The 20,168-nt window shown below is 39.1% G+C and overlaps 1 protein-coding gene across 1 annotated transcript; it reads left to right on the top strand.

Annotated features, from left to right (window-relative positions):
- Positions 1–15,427: 15,427 nt before the first annotated feature.
- Positions 15,428–19,860, top strand: LOC149023747 (putative pectate lyase 12). The gene is made up of 4 exons (XM_089144245.1): positions 15,428–16,145; positions 16,252–17,155; positions 17,268–17,473; positions 18,469–19,860. The coding sequence occupies exons 1-4, from the start codon at positions 16,012–16,014 to the stop codon at positions 18,764–18,766; spliced, it is 1,542 nt and encodes a 513-aa protein (XP_089000371.1). The 5' UTR covers positions 15,428–16,011; the 3' UTR covers positions 18,767–19,860.
- The last annotated feature ends 308 nt before the right edge of the window (positions 19,861–20,168 follow it).

Here is a 20,168-nt window from a genome sequence, read left to right on the forward strand (position 1 = left end):
CAAGATTCATAACACAAGGAAACCCAACCCTCATGAGGAGGAATCCACTAAGCATGATCATCAATATATAGAATGTTGTTGAACTACTTTAGCAATAGGCGGATTAGCTGCCCAAAATTCTTGAAAGGCCACTAATGCAAGTTGTGCTACGGCAATAGGATCTATATGCTTTTTAGACAGTCTTTGACTCATTCCTTGCCTTCCATATATACTAACAAATATAAGCACTCTAACAAAAAGACCTCTTTACCCATCTTCTTATCCTCCTGCATCAATGTAATCCATCTATAAACCCATTCAACCAATGATATATCTGGGCTATTAGAAAGGTTAGCAAAGAGTGAAGAAGTGTGCCATGCAACTCTTGCAAATGGGCACTTAAGAAGCATATGCTCCTCAAACCCAACCAACCTGATCTCCACATCTCTGACAAAAGGGATCAATGTTGACACACCTCTTCATCTCTCTATATACCATGCGAAGTCATTAATTTTTATCATACCTACCACTGCTCCAAAATCGCACTCCACGTCCACCCATAGCTTTTGGACAACCCATCCCTAAAGCATGATGTAATCCAATTATGAGGGGCTCAAATTCTACTTTTGAATTCGTCTTACATCCTAAAAAAAAGAGCCCACCAATTGTGCATCCGATCAAGTACGAAAAGTACCCCATGCACGTGCTCTTCATGGATTACCAATTCAACTACCATCAATATTTAACTTGATCAATTCATATCAAGAAAGAATTTCTTCCTTTTCACCCTTTTCCTCTCGTCTGAGTGTTTCTGCTCTCATTAGAGAGTGTTTTTCTCCTCTCGTCTCAAAGTGCCTGTTTTCTCTGATTTCGTCTCCTTACCGCCATACTCCTTGAGATCTTTTTCGTGCTGCCTTGCAACTATATTGTTTTCCCTTCCTGGTGCTTACTGGTTTTCTAGGTATACTCGTTTTCTAGTTTCCTATTTCCTTCATCCTCAAAGGAACCATCGCCTTTTACAAGTGCAAATCAGAATACCCTTATTTTAGAAGACGAGGAAGACAAACGGCCAAATTTCTCGCCAGGCACCACCCTCGCTGAAAAAATATTGGAAGGCAAACGCTTCCGAACTCAGGCCATTACCGATGGATTGATTAAAGCGTGGAATATAGTGGCTGGGGTTGAGGTAATTCCATACTCTGACTCTATTTTCCTCTTTCAGTTTGAACATGAGCTCGACCTTAAAAATGTTTTGAATGAGAGTCCGTGGTCGGTTGCAAGTAATTTGGTACTTCTAGAATGCTGGAATGCAGAGCAGAAATGGAGTTTTGACCAGTGTGATATATGGATACAATTTCATGAAATTCCGCATTGCTAAACCCAACATTGCTTTAAAGTTAGCACACATGCTAGGTTCTCCTCTGAAAGCAATGCTAATTTCGGGTTTGCAGTTTGGGGAGCAACTAAGATATCTGCGTGTCTGAACCACTATAAATATCCATCACCAACTTCGATTTTCTCTGAATGTGCAAAGAAAGAATGGGGAGACATCTGTCGTGAAGATTAAACATGAGAGGCTTCCCTTGTATTGTGATTATTGTGGCATGCTTGGCCATGAAAACACTCGATGTCATATCCTATTTGAGGTGCAAGTTGAAAACCAATTGAGACATGGTTGCACAAAACATGAATTTTGTGATGAATTTCAACTAATACACTTTGGAAAGCAAATCAAAGGTATTCCACCGCCCGCAAGACTACTGGAAGCCACACAAAAAACCATTCAAACCACAGACCTGGGTGAAGGAACTCGCTGCCAAAACCAAAAACTACTAGGTACGACTCCTGTAACCCAACCCACAACACACTCTGCCACTCTGAATACTGACCCTGGTAACACGTCGTCTGCAACCAACAGTTATCAACTGGTCCCCTCCCAAATCCCACCTTCCTCTCCCACTCCTGATACCCAACGCTCCTTGCTACATGCACATCCTTTTCACATGCCTTTCCACTACTAACCACCACAATAGACAACTACACCATCTCCCCTCTCTCTACCGCAGTACAGCCCAAATGTAGATACACATCCTTAGGGTTACCCCAATCGACCCATGGCACCATATCTGGACCCACATCAGCTAGCCTACCTACACACTCTCATGCCCCCCTTAGCTCTCTGGCAGCAACAGATGACTTTCCTCTTACCTCAATTTTTTGGCTTCTCACTTGCTACAAGACCACAACCATTACCCATTCAACAATGGGGCCCTCATGATTCACATACCCAAACCCCTTAATCAAATTCATATTATCTTCAAGGAGCCCAGGCCCAGAAAGATACCCACCCACACATACCAATACAATACCCACCTGAGATGGTACAAGTGTAGCCCACCATACACCAAGCCCATATTCAAACCCCTGACCCAACTAAAAAGCCAAAAAATAAAAGGGCCCGTTCTGCCAAAGAGCCCATACATTCTATGGCCATCGACCCACCTCCACCTACTGTTTCATCACCTTCATCCTCACAACCTTCACATTCATATTCAACCCCTGTTTCTGCATCATCTTTCCTCCTCCCCATCCACCTCTATGGACCATGATGCTGAACATCAACATTTTTTAATGGACACGCCCGTGGTTGTGCACCCGACAATCCACGGGCACCAACGAAAATACTAAGTTGGAATGTGCAAGGAATGGGCAGCCCTGCTACTCGGAGCTTTCTAAAGAAACTGCTAAATTCAGACAAACCTAATCTGTTGTTTCTTATGGAAACCCGCAAGCCCAGCCAGTACATGCAGCATTTGAAAATTACACAACAATTCTCTTCTTCTTTCCATGTACCACCTACACAAACAGCAGGAGGCATCTTAATCTTCTGGAAATCACACCTCAAAGTCACAGTTTTATCAGCCTCAAACAGAGTAATTGATACAGCAATTTCAATTTTAAATGAGCCTGCTTTCTTTGCATCTTTTATCTATTGTGATCCTCTTAAAGCCAAAAGACACATCACATGCGAGCTACTCGAACAAACTGTTGTAAATCAATCACAACCTTGGATATGCATAGGAGATTTCAACGCACACCTGTGTTGGAGAGAAAAGATGGGAGGGTCCAGCAAAATCTCAACTAATTGTGATCGATTTAAGTTGATGCTAAATACTTGTGGCTTCCTGGATTTAGGATTCAAAGGTACACCTTTTACCTGAACAAATAAAAGAAAAGGAATAGCCTCCATTCGGATAAGGCTTGATCGAGCATTAAGCACTTTTCCATGGCATCTCTTATACCCTGCAGCTACTGTGTTTGTTCAGCCTCAATTCGGTTCTGATCATTCTACAATATTATTGGATTTCGCTAGGGGTATTACCAACGGAAAGAGACCTTTTCGCTTTGAATATGCATGGCTAAGTCACCCTGTGACAAAAGCAATGACAACAGAGATTTGGGACCAATCTCAGCAAGGATCAGCAACTACTCAAATCGAGAAAAAAATGCAAAAAACACAAGTTGTATTCTGCAAATGGAATAAAACTACCTTTGGGAAGATACAAGACAATATCAAGAATCTTACTGCAAAGTTAGATCAAGCTTAGAGATTACCTCAGTCACTGCACTCACAACACAAAATAAATCATTTCTCAGCTTTGTTGTAGGATGAACTCACTAAGGAAGAGCAATTATGGCTCCATAAATCAAGGATAGCATGGCTTCAAGAAGGGGATAGGAATACGTCTTTCTTTCATGCTACAACTTTGCAGAGGCGACAGTTTAACAAAATTCTAAAAATTAAAAAGGCTGATGGAGAATTGGACTACAAATATTCCGAAAATTAAAGCCACTCGATTTCCCACTTTACCAGAAGCCTTTACATTAGAACCTGTGGATCTCTCTGCCATGGAAAAAATTATCTTAGCCACCCAACCCATAGTCACACCGGAGATGAATTCCAAATTGTGCCAACCACCATCCCTTGAAGAAATTAAATCAGCCCTATTTGCAATGAGCCCTCTCAAAGCCCCTGGTCCTGATGGCTTTCCTCCTATCTTTTTCCAAAAGCTCTGGGACTCCACAAGCCAACTTTTAACTAATTTTGTGCTTGAGTGTTTCTCTATAGGTGTAATGGATCCCAAAATGAATGTCTCATACATTTGTCTCATTCCAAAGGTGCCTTGCCTAGAATCCATAGCTCAATTCCGCCCCATCAACTTAGGAGGAGTTGCCTCAAAGGTCATCTCAAAGACTATTGCTCAAAGATTACAAGAATTTCTTCCAGGACATTGTCGCCCCTTTCCGTCTGCATTCATTCCCTCAAGACAGATTTCAAACAATATTTTCATGGCACATGAGCTGTTTCACTATATCAAAAAAAGAAAAAAAAGAAAGAAAAAATTTTTGGGACTCAAGTTGGACATGAAAAAGGCCTATGATCGGGTGGAGTGGCCATACCTTCGAGCTATGCTGGTAAGATTGGGTTTCAACCTCTCTTGGATCTTCCTTATTATGAGTTGTGTATCTTCTGTCTCTTACAAACTACTCATAAATGGAAATATCACTAGTTTTATCACCCCAACTAAGGGGATCTGACAAGGTGATCCGATGTCTCTTGCTTTATTCATCCTATGTGCATGGGGATTCAGTGCTCTCATAGCAAAAGAAGAGCAAGCTGGCATGGAGGAATTAAAGGTATCTTAGTCAAGAACAAAGCTCCCACCATATCTCACCTCCTGTTTGCTGATGACACGCTACTTTATTCAAAACTAAACTTGAGAGCAATCCACAATTTTAAATCCACACTTCAGGATTATTGCAAAGGAAGTGGACAGGACATCAATATAGATAAATCAAGTTTGGTTTTCAGCCCCAATAACCCCCATCATATTTAAAAGGTGGTTCTCACGAATCCTGAAAATCTCATACACCAAAGAACCTACAAAGTATTTGGGTTTGCCACCAGAGGTTGGCACTTCAAAGTTAAATACTTTTGGTTTTGTGAAAGAGAGGGTGAATCGAAAATTTGAAAGCTGGAAACTGAAACTCTTGTCACAGTCAGGAAAGGAAGTTCTATTAAAATCAGTGATCCGGCTCTTCCCCAATTTGCAAGCGCCCACTTAAAATCTCAAAGATTATCCACGATGATATGAAAAAAAAGTCAACACATTTCTTTTGGGGTGAATTTGATGGAAAATATAAGACACATTGGATTAGCTGGAAAATATTATGCTCCTCAAAAGAAAAGGGTGGACTCAGCCTCAGGGATACATAGAGATAGAATTCAGCACTCCTTACAAAAGTTGCCTACAGATTGTGGAATGAACCAGATACACTCTGGGCTACTTTCATACGAAGCATTTACTTCCCAAATCAAAGTATGCTTGATGCAAAGTTAGGACACACCCCAAGCTGGGCATGGAGGAGCATTATAGCAGGCAAGGAAATTCTCACAAAAAATCTGATATGGAAAGTTGGGAAAGGCAACATGATCAGGATATGGGAAATCGCTGCCTGCCAACTATTCCAGGAGCTAAATCAAATATCCAAAACCGACTGGATGTTCTTTAAATTGGGTAGCAGATCTTATTGATGAAGATACACGCTGCTAAAACCAAGAAATTCTCAACTAACTATTTCATCCTCTAGATGCAGCTGCGATTTGGCACATTCAATTAGGTCTCTTTCCCAGTGAAGACAAACTAGTCTCGGGGGCTGATAAGAAAGGTATCTTCTCCGTTCACTCCTCTTATCATGCTCTCACAAATACAAGTTTAGTAGTTGAGTAGCAACAGACCTCTACCTCTCGTAACCCACGCTGGAAAAACATCCCCAGTAAAATATGGGATCTGATCTAGAAGGCTTCTACGTTGCCAAAAATAAAAAATCTTGTCTGGAAAGCATGTACAGAAGGTCTGCCAACAGGTGACAATAGACGAAAACGTCATATTATAGGTCATCCAAATTGTCATCGAGCCTGCAACCTAGAAGAAACTGTAGGACATATATTCCTTGATTGTGAGTTTGCTAAAAAGGTCTGGTTTGCAAGTCCCTTCTCTTACAAACCACCAATACAGAACCAGCTTCAACTTGCAGATTGGCTCGAAGAGATCTGTCATGTTCTTCCAAGAGAGAAACGAGAATCAATAATTTCCCTCAGCCTCTACTTTTTTATCCTCTAGGAAATATGGAAAGCAAGAAATGACTATCTTTATCTCATGATCAATAGATCTCCCATCGAGGTTGTCCACAGGGCAGTCAAGCTCCATGGAGAATTCTGGAATACTAAAGAAGCTACTGGTATCTCATCTCCAATACACTGCCTCCCAGATCCAAATAGAAATCCAGTCTCATCTCTGCCCATGGGCTGGCACCGTATTCAAACTGATGCTTCTTTGATTATGGGTTGAAACCTCATGGGCTTGGGCTATGCAATATATAGCGCCCATGGACTACTTATTAAGGCATTATCCAAGAAGGAGACTTTTGAGAATGCCTTGATGGGAGAAGCACTGACTTTAAGATCATCAATGTTGGATTCGCTGAGTGAATGCTTGGATCGAACAGTTTTCTCCAATCAGATTGTGCTGAGCTCATTCGCCTTATCTAGCATCCTTTAGTTGTTGTTCCTTTGTGCCTTGATCCTATCATTGTGGATATCCTAAAACTTCAATCCTACTTCCTAGAATGTAGACTTGATGTAATTCGTAGGTGTAGCAATGTAATTGCTCATGTCCTAGCAAGGAAGGCCCTATCGATTGCGGGCTCAACGGTTTGACCACTTTTCACTCCTTGGCTGAGTTCATCAGCCTTGGCTTCAGCCTCTGCCTTAATGAAATCTCCTTATCAAAAAAAATAATAATAATAAAAATAATATATATAATATATATATATATATATATATATATATATATATTTAACTTTATCTAGTCCTCAAGTAGTAACCAGTTAATTTCATTGGCAATTTTTTATCTATAATCTACTCTAAAATGTCCAACTAATATAGTTGGGTTTGTTTCAAAGAAAAATTGGGATTTTTTAAAACTTAAATTGGTTGTATGTGCATATGGTAATTTGAGCGGTTGAAACTTAATGAAATTCATGTGATGTCCATTCAATACTAGGAACACAGGCACCACAACATCAGTGGCACTAACCTAACAAAATCTTCCAAAAACACCTAATTCTTACACCACTACGACAGCCTATGGGAGCCTTCATATTTTTTCTAGCGTTTGTTTCCACCCATATAATTAAACAAAGAAATAACCGGCCCCTTTAACCATACATTCCCAACACAATCAACTTGCTCATTTGGATACACTATTTCCGTAGTTCAGTAACTCTAGCGGGAACGGTACACCTCAACCCCAAACAATGCAGCAAATTCCTTCCATACTTGGCGGACAAATTTGCTTGGTGTTTCAAATTTCATGACAACTATATCTCTACATATTTGAATCTATAATTTTTTGTGTAGATTTGCATTGTCAATTAAATTGAATGATGCAGACTAACTCTGTTTATTAGATAGTAGAGGTAATATTGATATAAAATTTCGTTTGTAATATAACAAATATTCCAATATGATATTATGTGTGACACACAATAATTTATAACAAGAAAGTATTTAGAGTTGGTTCAAAAAAAACACATGACAAGTTTATAATATATAATCTTAAGAAAGCATACCTAAAAGGGAGTTATCCAAAGAAATATTCAAATAAAAAGAGAAAATTATTGATGCTATAAATATGTTGACATGAGTTACAAAGCAACAAAACAAAAAGCATGGTGAAATTTAATTGTTACAAAATATCGATATTCATTTGGCAGTTAATCATAAGATAGTAGATCAAAACAAATGAAATGAATGTAGAACATAACTTTCAATGCACTAGAATATACATTAAGATGATGTTCTCGAGCTAAAAAAAAATGTACCACAAACAAAAGTTGTATTTTTTGTGACGGTTTGAAAGCGTCACAAAAAATAATATAATTGTTGCAAAAAATATAAGCGATGTTCTTTTTTCCATTGAACGTCCGTCGTCTATAGCGCTATCGCGAAAAATAGACGATGATTTTTTGGTACCAACTGGATAGATATGTTGCCTTTGAGTTTCACTTATTTTCTTCTTGTTTTTTCTTTTTTCGCTTGGGTAAACAATAAATTCATCAAAAACTATAGCAATTACGTCTTGCTCAAAAAAAACTTACCTGCCAACCTTTGGAGTGCATTGGTAGTTATCAATGAAGACCAAATACTAATATATCCTTCCAAAGTCTCAATCTAGAAGAGTCCTTTATCAGCTTGGATGTGACGGAAGATGTTCATATCATTAGTGTAAATATGATCCAAACCCAAGTCACTCGGTTTGGTAGTGATCAAATTAAGGGTTTGAATCAAGGGGAGGAGATCATAAATGGAAGTCATGGAATCTGTAATCTCAATAAGGATTTCAAAACCAAGTTTTGATTGGAGTGAAACCATAGACATGTTTTGAGTTTCTTCAGTTTTTATGTGTACAAAGATCACAGAACTTGCAAGCATTTTTTTTTTCCTCTCCATTCTCTGGACAGAGAACTTTTTGGAACTTTTGCTAATAAGTCAGCCTGAAAGTTCAGAGACCCATTAACATAACCAAAATGAAGTAGCTGAAACGAACCATAAAGATTAAGAATCTGATCTAATGAGTAACAACTGAGCCACTCTAGAGACTGGGTTTGCCATGAAGGGACAAAATCGCAGGTAAGCAGTCTGAAAACAAAATGAGAGCATGATATTGAGAGAGATCGCAAGCTGAATCGCATCACTAATCGCATCCATCTCCATAGCTTGAGGTGAGTATTCCCAAGCTGCTACTACTTTGGCCACCAAAAATTGTCCACCTAGATCCCATAAAATGCTGCTCCTCCCTGCTTTTTTGAGGAAAAATCTTAGGTACATTGTTAGAATATAATAAAATATTTCACATAAGATGGACTTCATTAATTATGTTAAACTTTGATTTGATTTCCTTATATGGATAGTATATGATTATTAAAACTCTTATATAGACTGACTAGTGTGGACTAATAGAGACCGTTAGATTTTGATGGACGATCTAATGAGTTATCTAATATAAATGATGTTAGGTCTTTCCTCTAAACCCTAATGTATCACATTATTCTTTACACATAAAGTGTTAGTTCATAAAGGATGTTCCATTGAGCTGGTGAATACGGAAGAGCACAGAGGAAAATATTTAGTATCAAGTTGATCATAGAATCAACTTGATGTTTGTTCTTCATGAGAGACTAAAGAAAAGATTTTGTTAATTTTAATTTTCAATGAATCCTACATAAGGTATGTTTCATCATCTTGTATTATTATAATAATATAATGTTTTTAACAATTTATGTGATCCTGGTTAGATTTATTCTTACATGATATGAAAGTTTTATAACATGCCCTCTTTTTTTTTTTGATCACAGAAAAAGAAAAAGATAATATATTAGTCAAAATAGTTATGTGAGTTACACCTATGCTCACTACTAACAACAGTATTGCTGCTATTACTGCTTGCAGCCCATAATGCTAACTTAGTCTAGTTGGATAGAAGTGTTGGGGACTTAAAACTACAAAAAGTTACTTCATGATAGTTTGTCAAAATGCTAATCAATATTGTTGTGAGATGCATCGGCCAGTCTTGTTGACATGGTTTAGGTAGCAAGTCAAAGATCATTTCCAAGTTGCACCAGATTTCGTATGCCCCCTCTTGTGAACGAGAACTGTAACCTCTATTTGGCTGCTGCACCTGAGCTTGAGAAGCTCCGAAGAAGCTTGGGAAAAAACATCATCTAGCAATTTATGAAACCAAGACATAGAATTAGGGAGTGATAGGTTTATTCCATTAGACAAAAATGAGTTCCTATCATTCCGAATCACTCAGCAAAAAAAATTAAGGTCCAATAGGCTTGAACTCATTAGCTCTTAATGGTAAGGTGTCATTGCCCATGAGCAACTCCCTTAGACTTAAAAGAGTGACTAACGTGTATATCATAAGGATTAATTAGGTGTTTGGATCCTCCACTCCTATATATATATTGGGATATATATATTGGGAGTGTGGCTTTTTAATAAATATAAGGTAGAGACAAACCTTGAACTCTTCACTAAGAACCGCTAGTCATTGTCACTTGAGCAACTCTTCAGTGGTGAAATTTGATTGTCACCTTCCTAGTACTCCTATTGGTAGCCAATGAATTGGAATATGAAAGAATGTTTTAAAAAGGGATAATTACTGTTGCCCCCTTGTAGTTTGCTTTTATTACTAATAAAACCCTGTTCTTTACGAAATTACTGTTACCTCCTTCCTTATAACGGTGTTAAGTTGCCGTTAAATTTGAATATGTAATGTCTAATTTGCCCTTCATTAAAATTAAGAAATCAAAAGACGATTCTACCCTATTTATAAAACCAGATTAAATATCAATTTTACCATAAATTTCATTTATTATGAATTAATGAAATGAGCAAAATCCAAATCCAATTTGGTTTCCCACCTTCACAAAACTCCATCTATTTTAAATTAAATAAATGAGCAAAATCCAAATCCGATTTGGTTTCCCACTTTCACTAAACTTCAATTATTTTGAATTAAAAAAAATGAACAAAATCCAAATCCAATTTGATTTCCCACCCTCACTAAACTTCATTTATCTTGAAAAATTTTTAGGTGATATTCAGTTTCCAATTTGAGTTGAATTCGATTTTCCTTCCTCTTCGGTTTCTATTTGAGTTTTATTAAATCATTATTTCTTTATTTGATTTTTTTTTTTTGAGAATAAAACGGATTATAGTTAATTTTTTTGTCCAAAGTTAATTAAGGGTACTACTGTAACTTGACAAAAGGGTAGATAAGTATAAGGGTATTTTTGGGGTTTTGAGAAAATATAAAGATGCCACATCATCAGTTAACTAACGGAACTTAATGGTAGGGGGCAATAGTAATTATAGATAAAGTTGAAGGATGGATTAATAATTTTGAAAAGTACATGGGGATACAGTAGTAATAAAATCAAAGTACAGGGGGCTAATAGTAATTATCTCTTTTAAAAAATATAAAAAATAAACAAATATTTATTAACTCAATTTGAGATTGAATTATTTCATTAGGGTGTCAATGGTTTGGTTTGGGGCAATTTTGGTTTGAGGTTAACAGTTTTGAGTTGAAAATATCAAAGCCCAAACAAAGATCATTTGCAAACAAGAATTTTGATTTAGTGCGATTTGGGTTTAGGTTGACTAATGGTTTGAATTCTGGTTGAGCTAATTTGAGACTTTTTCTAACCCCTAATCAAGTTGCTGTAGTCCATTTCAAATTTCAAAGTTAAAAATTATAAGGGCCTTACATTTTGCCTCTTTGGCTTAAGGTCCAAACAAGACCAGTTTTTATTTTTTATTCCTTTACCTCTTTAAATAGTAAAATAATCTCATAGTCATATTGAGGGGAAGAAAAAAAACATGAGATATCAATATAGTTACGTAGATACATACAAAATATCATTTTAATTGAAAAAATAATCATTAACTAATAAAAAAGGTAAAAAAGAAAAAGGTGAAAGCCATACTTCCAAAGAATAGGCAAGAATAGGCAAGAATAAAACGTTAAAATCAAAAGATTATTGAATGGTAGGCATGATCTAGCTTAGGGTCAACAATTGAAAAGACAGTAACAAAATGGTCCCAAATTTGATGAGAATTGCTTGTTCACTGATCACTAATACAATGGTCAATAATATTTGTTCACATATTTATCTCACATTTGAAGTTTTGGAAATAAAGGGTATTCATGCCAACAATAGAAAAAACTGAAAAATGGACTATGTAATTGATGCATCCAAATCTGCTCAGTCCTTGGATCTCCACGTGATGTCCTGCAAAACGAAAGAGTCAGATGTGGCCCGACCGCTGGGGTCGGGAGTCCACCTCCGAAGGCTAAGTCAGTTGATGAACTTAATCACAAACGGCTCTGCTAGAAGCACAGAGCTAATGAATGAAGAAACGGGAAAGGTGATCTAGATAGCAGGACGCTGATAGTTTGGATCTATCAGTATGTATCTGAACCTGAGTCTCATATAGTATTATTTTTGATCGATTGATCCGTCCCTCACCTTATATGGTAGTGAGGTTTATAAAGAGTGTACCTTCGAATCTCCTTCGTTGGATGCACTCGAGCCTTCTTCGGGTAGTCGTTGGATCTTATCAATAAGATCCGTTGAGCGATAGACTTCTACTAGTTTGGACTAGTAGAGGACTCCTGAGATAACCGTTAGGTTATGCGATAGTTATCCCTTTGATGATGATTATCCGACGCGGCCGGTTTGAGCTCGTCTTTGTCATCGGGGTGATTACCCTAATCCATAAGTAAGATTAGGGCACGCTGGCCCTCCAGAATAATCTTTCTTCTGTCACGAAGCCATCTTCCGCGTCCCGGTTCGGCGGGAGCGATTCGGTTTTCTCCGTCTCAACCGGGTCGAGGGTCGGACCAGGTATGAACCCGGTTAGATCATAAACTCTCCATATCAGTAATCGTAAACATAAAACTACAAAACGGTAACATTAAAAACTAAAAGCCAGCATAATTAGTGGGGACCGGGTTATAACAGTTGACCATTTATAATGGTTCGATGCATTTGGTTTGGGCTAATGGGCCACCAATGAGTTGCACTAACTAGTCTAAAACCTAGCTGTGTTTGTTTGCTGGAATAAATGTGGGGTGGAAAAATTCTTGAAAAAAGTATAGATTATTATAAAATAAAAAAGATATTGAATACAAAGAAGAAAGACAAGATGAGTTCAATCAGAACTAATCCATTCAGTTGAGTGCATTACATATTTATAGTAGAAGGAACATCTATTCTGATATGGAAATATCAGAGTCTACAAAGAAATACAATATATGATTCTTACACACAATAAGATATTCTTGATATGGAAAGATCGATTGCTACCCAAGATAGAAAGTGCATAGAATGGAAATATTGACTGCCAACATTGTGTGTTGAGATTATTGTAATTTTCAATTAAGATGAGAATGTGAATCACCAAGATTGTATGCTGAGGTGGTTGAGATCTTCAATTGAAAGTATTGTCTATTGGGGGGTGATGGATATCCACAATCAATATTATTTATAACATAGATTTCTTATTTTTTCCTTAAATGCCAAATGGTAGATTATTTGTTCGCTTGGGGTGGGAAAGTGGGAGACAACTTAATTGGTGATGTGGCAGCCAACTTTCCCACTCCAAGCCATTTTAAAACTCTACATATTTGGTGGGACTTTGTAGGAAAGTTGAGAAAAGTAAAAAGTGAGACCCACCACTATCACTTTTTCACAAAACTCTTTTCTTTTCTTCCCCCTCACTCCATTACACATGGAACTTACATGTATTATTTTTCCACCACCCATTTGTAGACAAACGCAGCGTCTGAATTTGACCTCTTGACATTTCTATTGAATTAAAATATTTGGACCAAGAAGTGACGTCAGTACTGTAAATACGACAAAGCTACGGATAAGTAGAAGATTACATTGGTATTCTTTGAAACAGACTCAAACAAATAAGAAGTGAAGAAATATTTCAAACGAGGACTAATGATTCATTGACTCCAACAAGAGGAAGAAGAGGAAGAAGAACAAGTAGCAACCAATTACGATTGTTTTTTTCTTTTTCTTTCTTCTTTTCCTAACGCATGAAAATTCAAAGTGTCACGATCTAAAAGGCATGTGCATGCATGCATTTTTCTCTTATGATCACGTCTCTAAACCATAATTAAGGGGTGATGTTGAGTTTTTAACCACTTTCTTCTGCTTCGACTGGGAAAAAGAAGAAGAATGTGTTTAGTGTTAACACTTAACAGCAGCCTCCCCTAATTTGGTGGTTGTGGTGGTCCTCCTCGGGCGGCGGATCTCAAATCACACAAGTCCGAAAAGAATAAAGAGTAGAAGGGTCATTTTGTACAGATTCTGTGCTTGTGGGACCCCGGCCCGGTTTTTGTCACAAAAGTCTTGCCACTCGTCCTCTGGTCTTTTATTTTGGCCAAAAACTCGTCCTCTGGTCATACATCAATGAATCAGTCCTTGACCTACATGCCAAGTTGGAGGGATCACACCGGCGGGTCCCACATCTGTTGTTGGTGAACAGATACCTTTTCTCCTCCTCTACTTGAAGTTGGAGTTCTCCTGGAGAGAGAGCCCCTGCTGTCTTACTCGGTGGAGGTGGAGAATGCTGTGACATGTCGGTCCCACATCAGAAAAAGATGCTCGCGCTCCCAAGTGGGCCCACACAAGAAGGGTGTCCCCATTCGTTGAGAGAAAACCGGCGGGTCGGTCGTTAGTTACTCACTTACTTACTCCTTATCCAAAACAAATCGTATTCATACTGAGAGAGCGTATTTGGGTTGGGTCGAAACTGGACCTTCTTCACGTGTGGAGGTTCCACTTCCATCGAATCTGATTCAATAATTGTTCGCGGAACTTGGATAGTTGGATCTCGGATCCTGGGCATCGGGTCGGACTCCCCCTATAAAGTAGTAGTATCCTATATGGACTTCTAGACCCAATAATGGATTTTTGAATTAGGAATAGGATCCGAGGAGGGATGGTAGCCCCATCGTCAACGGTTAGTCCAAGAGGTAGGGACACGGTACACTTTTCAGTGGGTCGCATGTGCTTGTATCATGTATGATGAGAAGAGTGGAAAACCCGAGGCTAGGGTAATGACTTCTTGGTTAAAGGAAATTTTAAATTTTAACTATTCTCTTTTAACTTTTCACCATACTCGTAGGTCCCACACACCACACACTCAATAGTCACCCTCCCTTCAGGCCATTAGATTAGCCCAACAACTATCATTTTTCAGGCACCAACCAACCTACGCTTCGAAATCTGAAAAGAATTGGGCTTACGGCTCAAATGATTGAAACGAACCGGGTTCAATAGACTCAAATGCAAATCAATTTGGTTCGGCGGTGTGGGCGAATATAAAAAGTCGTCAACATTTCCGCCAAGTCACGGAAGGCACAGATCCCATGAATTTAAGTTGGATTTTACAGTCCTGGACTCTTTTTCTTTCGTTGAACTTTTAAAAACAGATGACAGTCTCTTTCTCGTCTGATTTTGTAATTAAAATTCAGAAAGCAATTTATAACTAGCTAATCGACTACCTTTAATTATAGTATACCGTAATTTGCTTCGCCGCCGGCTGTTAAGGAGCGACCAGGAAATGAAACACGAACAAAAATCAAAACTAAAAAGTAGTCATTTTCACCTTAAATATCACCGTATTTAAGAAAGTATGTAAATGCAGTATGTAAATGCAATTAATGGTCTTGAAAAGTGAGCAAGGTAGTGAATTTTATCTGAGATTCGATGGGATTAGCAGACGAAGAACATACTGTATTCTTTTCTGAGAAAAAGAATATAATAAAGGCAAAGCAAACGTACAAGAAAACAATATTATATTGTACATATATATTATAAAACTCCTGTTCCTTCTGTGGGTTTTACCCAAACATCAAATTAAACCCCCTTTTTGGAGTGATTAACAAGCAAGAAGATAGGGATTTAAGCAGAGATCCAGAGAGAGAGAGAGACTAGAGAGGGGGAGTGTGCAAATTGTGAAACAGAGGAGGGGAAAGGAGAGGTTATTCTCTTCCTCTTCTTCGTTCTTTTTTGGTTAGACCTGTTCTTCTTCGTTCTCACTGTCTCACCTCTGGGAGTCGCAATCACGACCTCCCCCATTTCCAACCTTTCTTGCTTACTAGGATAATCAAGAAAAAAAAAATCTAAACCCTACCTAGCAGCAAAGTTCTACATTCCCCGATACGAGTATTTTTATATAATACTTTGACATTTTCCCCAAATTGGGCGTTACTAATCTTCATTCATCAACAAGAAAGCCAGGGTTTTTCCTCTCCCCCAAACCAACCTACTATCAGAGTCTCACTAGGACACTCCTACCTCCTTCCATCATCCAGAATGCTTCTTCCTGAAACCTGCATTCTCCTATTATGTTTCCTAAGCTGCTTTACACCTCTTACTGGTTCATCTCTGAACCTCACTCTTCCCCATCAACATCCCGACCCTGAATCGGTTGCTCAGGAAGTTCAAAGGTAAGGCATTGCCCCCAAGAAGTAAGAACACACCATTTTTTGAGTGAGTTGTATCTATCTATCTGGTTCTCTTCTAATGTGTGTACTTGCTTGCTCTGTTCTTCAGGAGGGTGAACGCATCGATATCACGGAGGCAAATGTTGGGGGTTTCGGAAAAGGACCAGTCGTCGTGCTTGACCGGAAACCCCATCGACGATTGCTGGAGGTGCGACCCAAATTGGGCGGCGAACCGGCAACGCTTGGCCGATTGCGGAATCGGTTTCGGAGCTGGAGCTCTGGGAGGGAAGGGAGGTCAGATCTACGAAGTTACGGACTCGTCGGACAATGACGCCGTGAATCCGACGCCGGGGACTCTTCGTTACGCCGTGATTCAAGAAGAGCCTCTGTGGATCATATTCTCTGGGAATATGCTGATAAAGTTGAAGGAAGAACTGATCTTTAACAGCTTCAAGACCATCGACGGTAGAGGAGCTAACGTACACATCGTTGGTGGTGGATGCATTACATTACAGTACGTAAACAATGTGATCATCCACAACATTCACATTCACCACTGTATCCCAACCGGAAACACGAACATCAGATCCAGCCCCACACATTACGGTTACCGGACGAAATCGGACGGCGATGGAATCTCTATATTCGGGTCGACGCACCTGTGGATCGATCACTGCACGCTTTCTCATTGTACAGACGGTCTGATCGATGTGATTATGGGGTCCACAGGGATTACCATTTCGAACAACTACTTCTCGCATCACGACGAGGTGATGTTGCTGGGACACAGTGACAGCTACTTGCCAGACTCTGGTATGCAGGTGACCATAGCGTTTAACCATTTCGGAGATGCGCTGGTGCAGAGGATGCCTCGGTGCAGGCGTGGATATTTTCATGTGGTGAACAACGATTTTACGGAGTGGGAGATGTATGCTATTGGTGGAAGCGCTAACCCCACCATCAACAGCCAGGGTAACCGCTACACTGCGCCGGGGGATCCCAACGCCAAAGAGGTATCTGATCTTTTTCATAGTTTGTTTGTTTGTTTGTTTGTTTGTTGAGTCCGGTTGGACCTGGGAGTTTATGTATCTCTTATTAACTGTGGTGGGGGAGTTGTTGGTGCAGGTGACGAAGCGAGTGGATACAGACGAGAAGGACTGGGAGGGGTGGAATTGGAGGACGGAGGGGGACGTAATGGCGAACGGGGCGTTCTTTGTGCCTTCAGGGGAAGGGTTGGGAGTGAAGTACTCCAAGGCGTCGAGCGTGGAGCCCAAATCCGCGGCGCTGATTGACCAGCTCACTGTTAACGCGGGCGTCTTAGGTGGCACCAGGTACTTTCCACTCACTGCCTTCTTTTTTTTTTCTCTGTTCCAACTCGCCAAAATTCAGATTTGCCAGCTAAGCTCAGATGCTTTTTTTGGACACTCTAACAAGGGTATTTGTGTCATTATAAAAACTTGATGTTCCAATTCCTCCACTGTCTCCCCAAAACCAGCTTTCCAATAATAAGTGTTCAAGGGATAAAACCGCGTGAAATGTGGAGCTCACATTTTAGTCTCTTAAATTTTAGGGTTTAGTCTTCAGCTGTTGCCCATCTCCCATTACCGAAATTAATTCCCGGAAAAACGAGGAAAAGAAAAAAGGAAAAGGGTGTGTAAGAAAATTCAGAAAAAAGTAGAAAATTATATTGTTGGTGGATTCGATTACTGTGAACTTTTTTCTTTTCTTTTTTTCCTTTAACGGAGGATAGTGAGGACAATGAAACTGTGAAATACAGTAAATAGTGAGTGACTTGTTTCTCTCCAGTCTCCATCGGTATACGTAGCAATGCGGTGCCTGCCGGTGGAGGGAATCTAATCACTTGACACTAAGTCTTACTTTTCTTCTTCTTCGCTTTTTAAAAAAATTTCCGTTTCACTTTCACAGGAATTTATTGGCTAAATATAACTGTTGTGGGCCCTCAATTTCAGACGAAGATTTGTACTAAAAAGGGAAAATAGACATTAAGACGAGGATTACTTTAAAGCTTTATATTTAAATTAATCTTTTTCAATTAGTAATTATCCCCGCTAGTGGTAACATGGATTAGCTAGATATACGGATGGGAAGTGGAGATTGAATGTTTTGTTTTGTTTTGTCAAAGCTGTATCCAATCATACCTCGTATGCCATGTCATCTGACTGACCGACCTTTTCTCTGATAAAGCCTATAAGAAGCCTACAAACTTAGCTTGGATGAACCGGCTGGTCCAATAGTCGGTTGGTTCTGCATTGGACCGCTCGTTGATCATTGTGCACTAATTAATTTTTTGTTGTGGTCGGAACAGGGATAACGGCGCGAGCATATCATACCCGGGATTCAACAGCGATAATGGTGGTGGGACAGGAAGCGGAAGCGGCAGCGGCGGCAGCGGAGTGTTAACCGGCACCGGAGGAGGAGACGGTGGTGACATGGGCTATTTTGGGCTAATGTTCGGCGCCGCCCCATCGCACTCACGCATGTCGTCGTCGTCTTCATTATTTTCCCTCTTTATTCTTCCTTGTTTATTATTGTTGTTGTATTTTTCTGTCACCACCACCCATTTCTTCCTTATAACATCCACTTCATTGTCTTCAAAGTCATAGCCGAGAGAGCTGACAAAATCCAAAGAAGAAAGAAAAAAAAAAAAAAAATGGCAATTCTCCAATGGATGATCATCAATTTTGATCTCAGCATCAAACAAATAGGGCAGGGTTGAGCCACCTCTGTGGGTCGTGGTGGTGTGTCTAGTTTCACACGAGTCATGTGCTTGTGTATGTAAATGTGTAGTGAAGAGGATTTCACGCCAACTCCCAAACAACTAAACGTCATGGGCTGATGGGCACCGCTCGCTTTTATTGAAGAACTTTTTAGGAAGTGAGAGATGTGATGCCTTTGACGGTGGATCCTCTCTCACCACTCAAAGTCTCAAGCCCAAATTGGTAGAAGAAGAGAGACGAAGATAGACGAAGAGAGACGATGTGGAAGCCAAGGTGTGGTAACTGGGTTCACACGAGTCTCTTTATCTTTCGTTTTCCAACTTTCAAGCCATCCTTATTGGATTTGGAGACCTTTTATCTTTGCTTTCCACCTCTTCTAATCTCTGCTTTTCACTAAATTCCATCTCTACTTTCTTTTTTATACATGGATTTACAAATATTTCCCTACATGACATGTGATTCAACAGCCACCCAATCTCATTACTTTCTTAAGTATCCGCCTTATATCTTTCTAGTTTAAAAGAAAAAAGAGTCTCAATGAAGGAAAGAAAAAAATGTAAATGCTAAACTCTACTACTTTGTTCATGAATCTAATTACCTTTAGACCATGAACAGTTCGAATCCTGTCGGTGTAATAATGTATAACAATAACAATAATAAGACTTATTCCAATTAAATCGGTTGACTACATGAATTTCTATGTTCTAATCAGCCTTGAGGCCGGACTTAGATACAAGATCTAAGTTATGCATATCATGTCTCGTATAGAAAATTTTTCTTTCTTCTGAATAGTCTGATGAACTTTTATTGAGTTTGGATCATTTCCTTGTGAAAAAAAGAAAATCTCAATGATCCTCCACCCTCTATTGTGTGGTTCAAAATTGTACAGGGAGCACATTAATTATTTTCCCTGATTGACGAAAACTAATACGAACTCGAACCAAATTTGGATAAGAGATAAAAGCCCAACAACCTCAAGTTTATGATTGAGGAGTAGATGAGGTGAGAGTCATAAAGGTATATGCTTCACCAATTCATTATCATCAGCACCATCTCGATCTACATGGATTCCAAGATTCTCCACCTAACAAATAATACTCTGCTTACGTAGTCTGATTGTGATGACTCAACCGACGCTCTCTTCATTCCTACTTTTTTTTATTTTTCTGCTGTATTTTCATATCTAACCCTTCAAAAACATGTATGGAATCTGACCCCATGATGTTGTGGCTCACGTGGACAATTGAGGTCAATCAAAAAAAGAGATGTTAATAAATCAAAGTTCCAA

Source organism: Hakea prostrata, chromosome 2 (genome assembly GCF_041222555.1).
Source record: "Hakea prostrata isolate BN-2017 chromosome 2, UWA_Hpros_2, whole genome shotgun sequence".
Taxonomy (NCBI): domain Eukaryota; kingdom Viridiplantae; phylum Streptophyta; class Magnoliopsida; order Proteales; family Proteaceae; genus Hakea; species Hakea prostrata.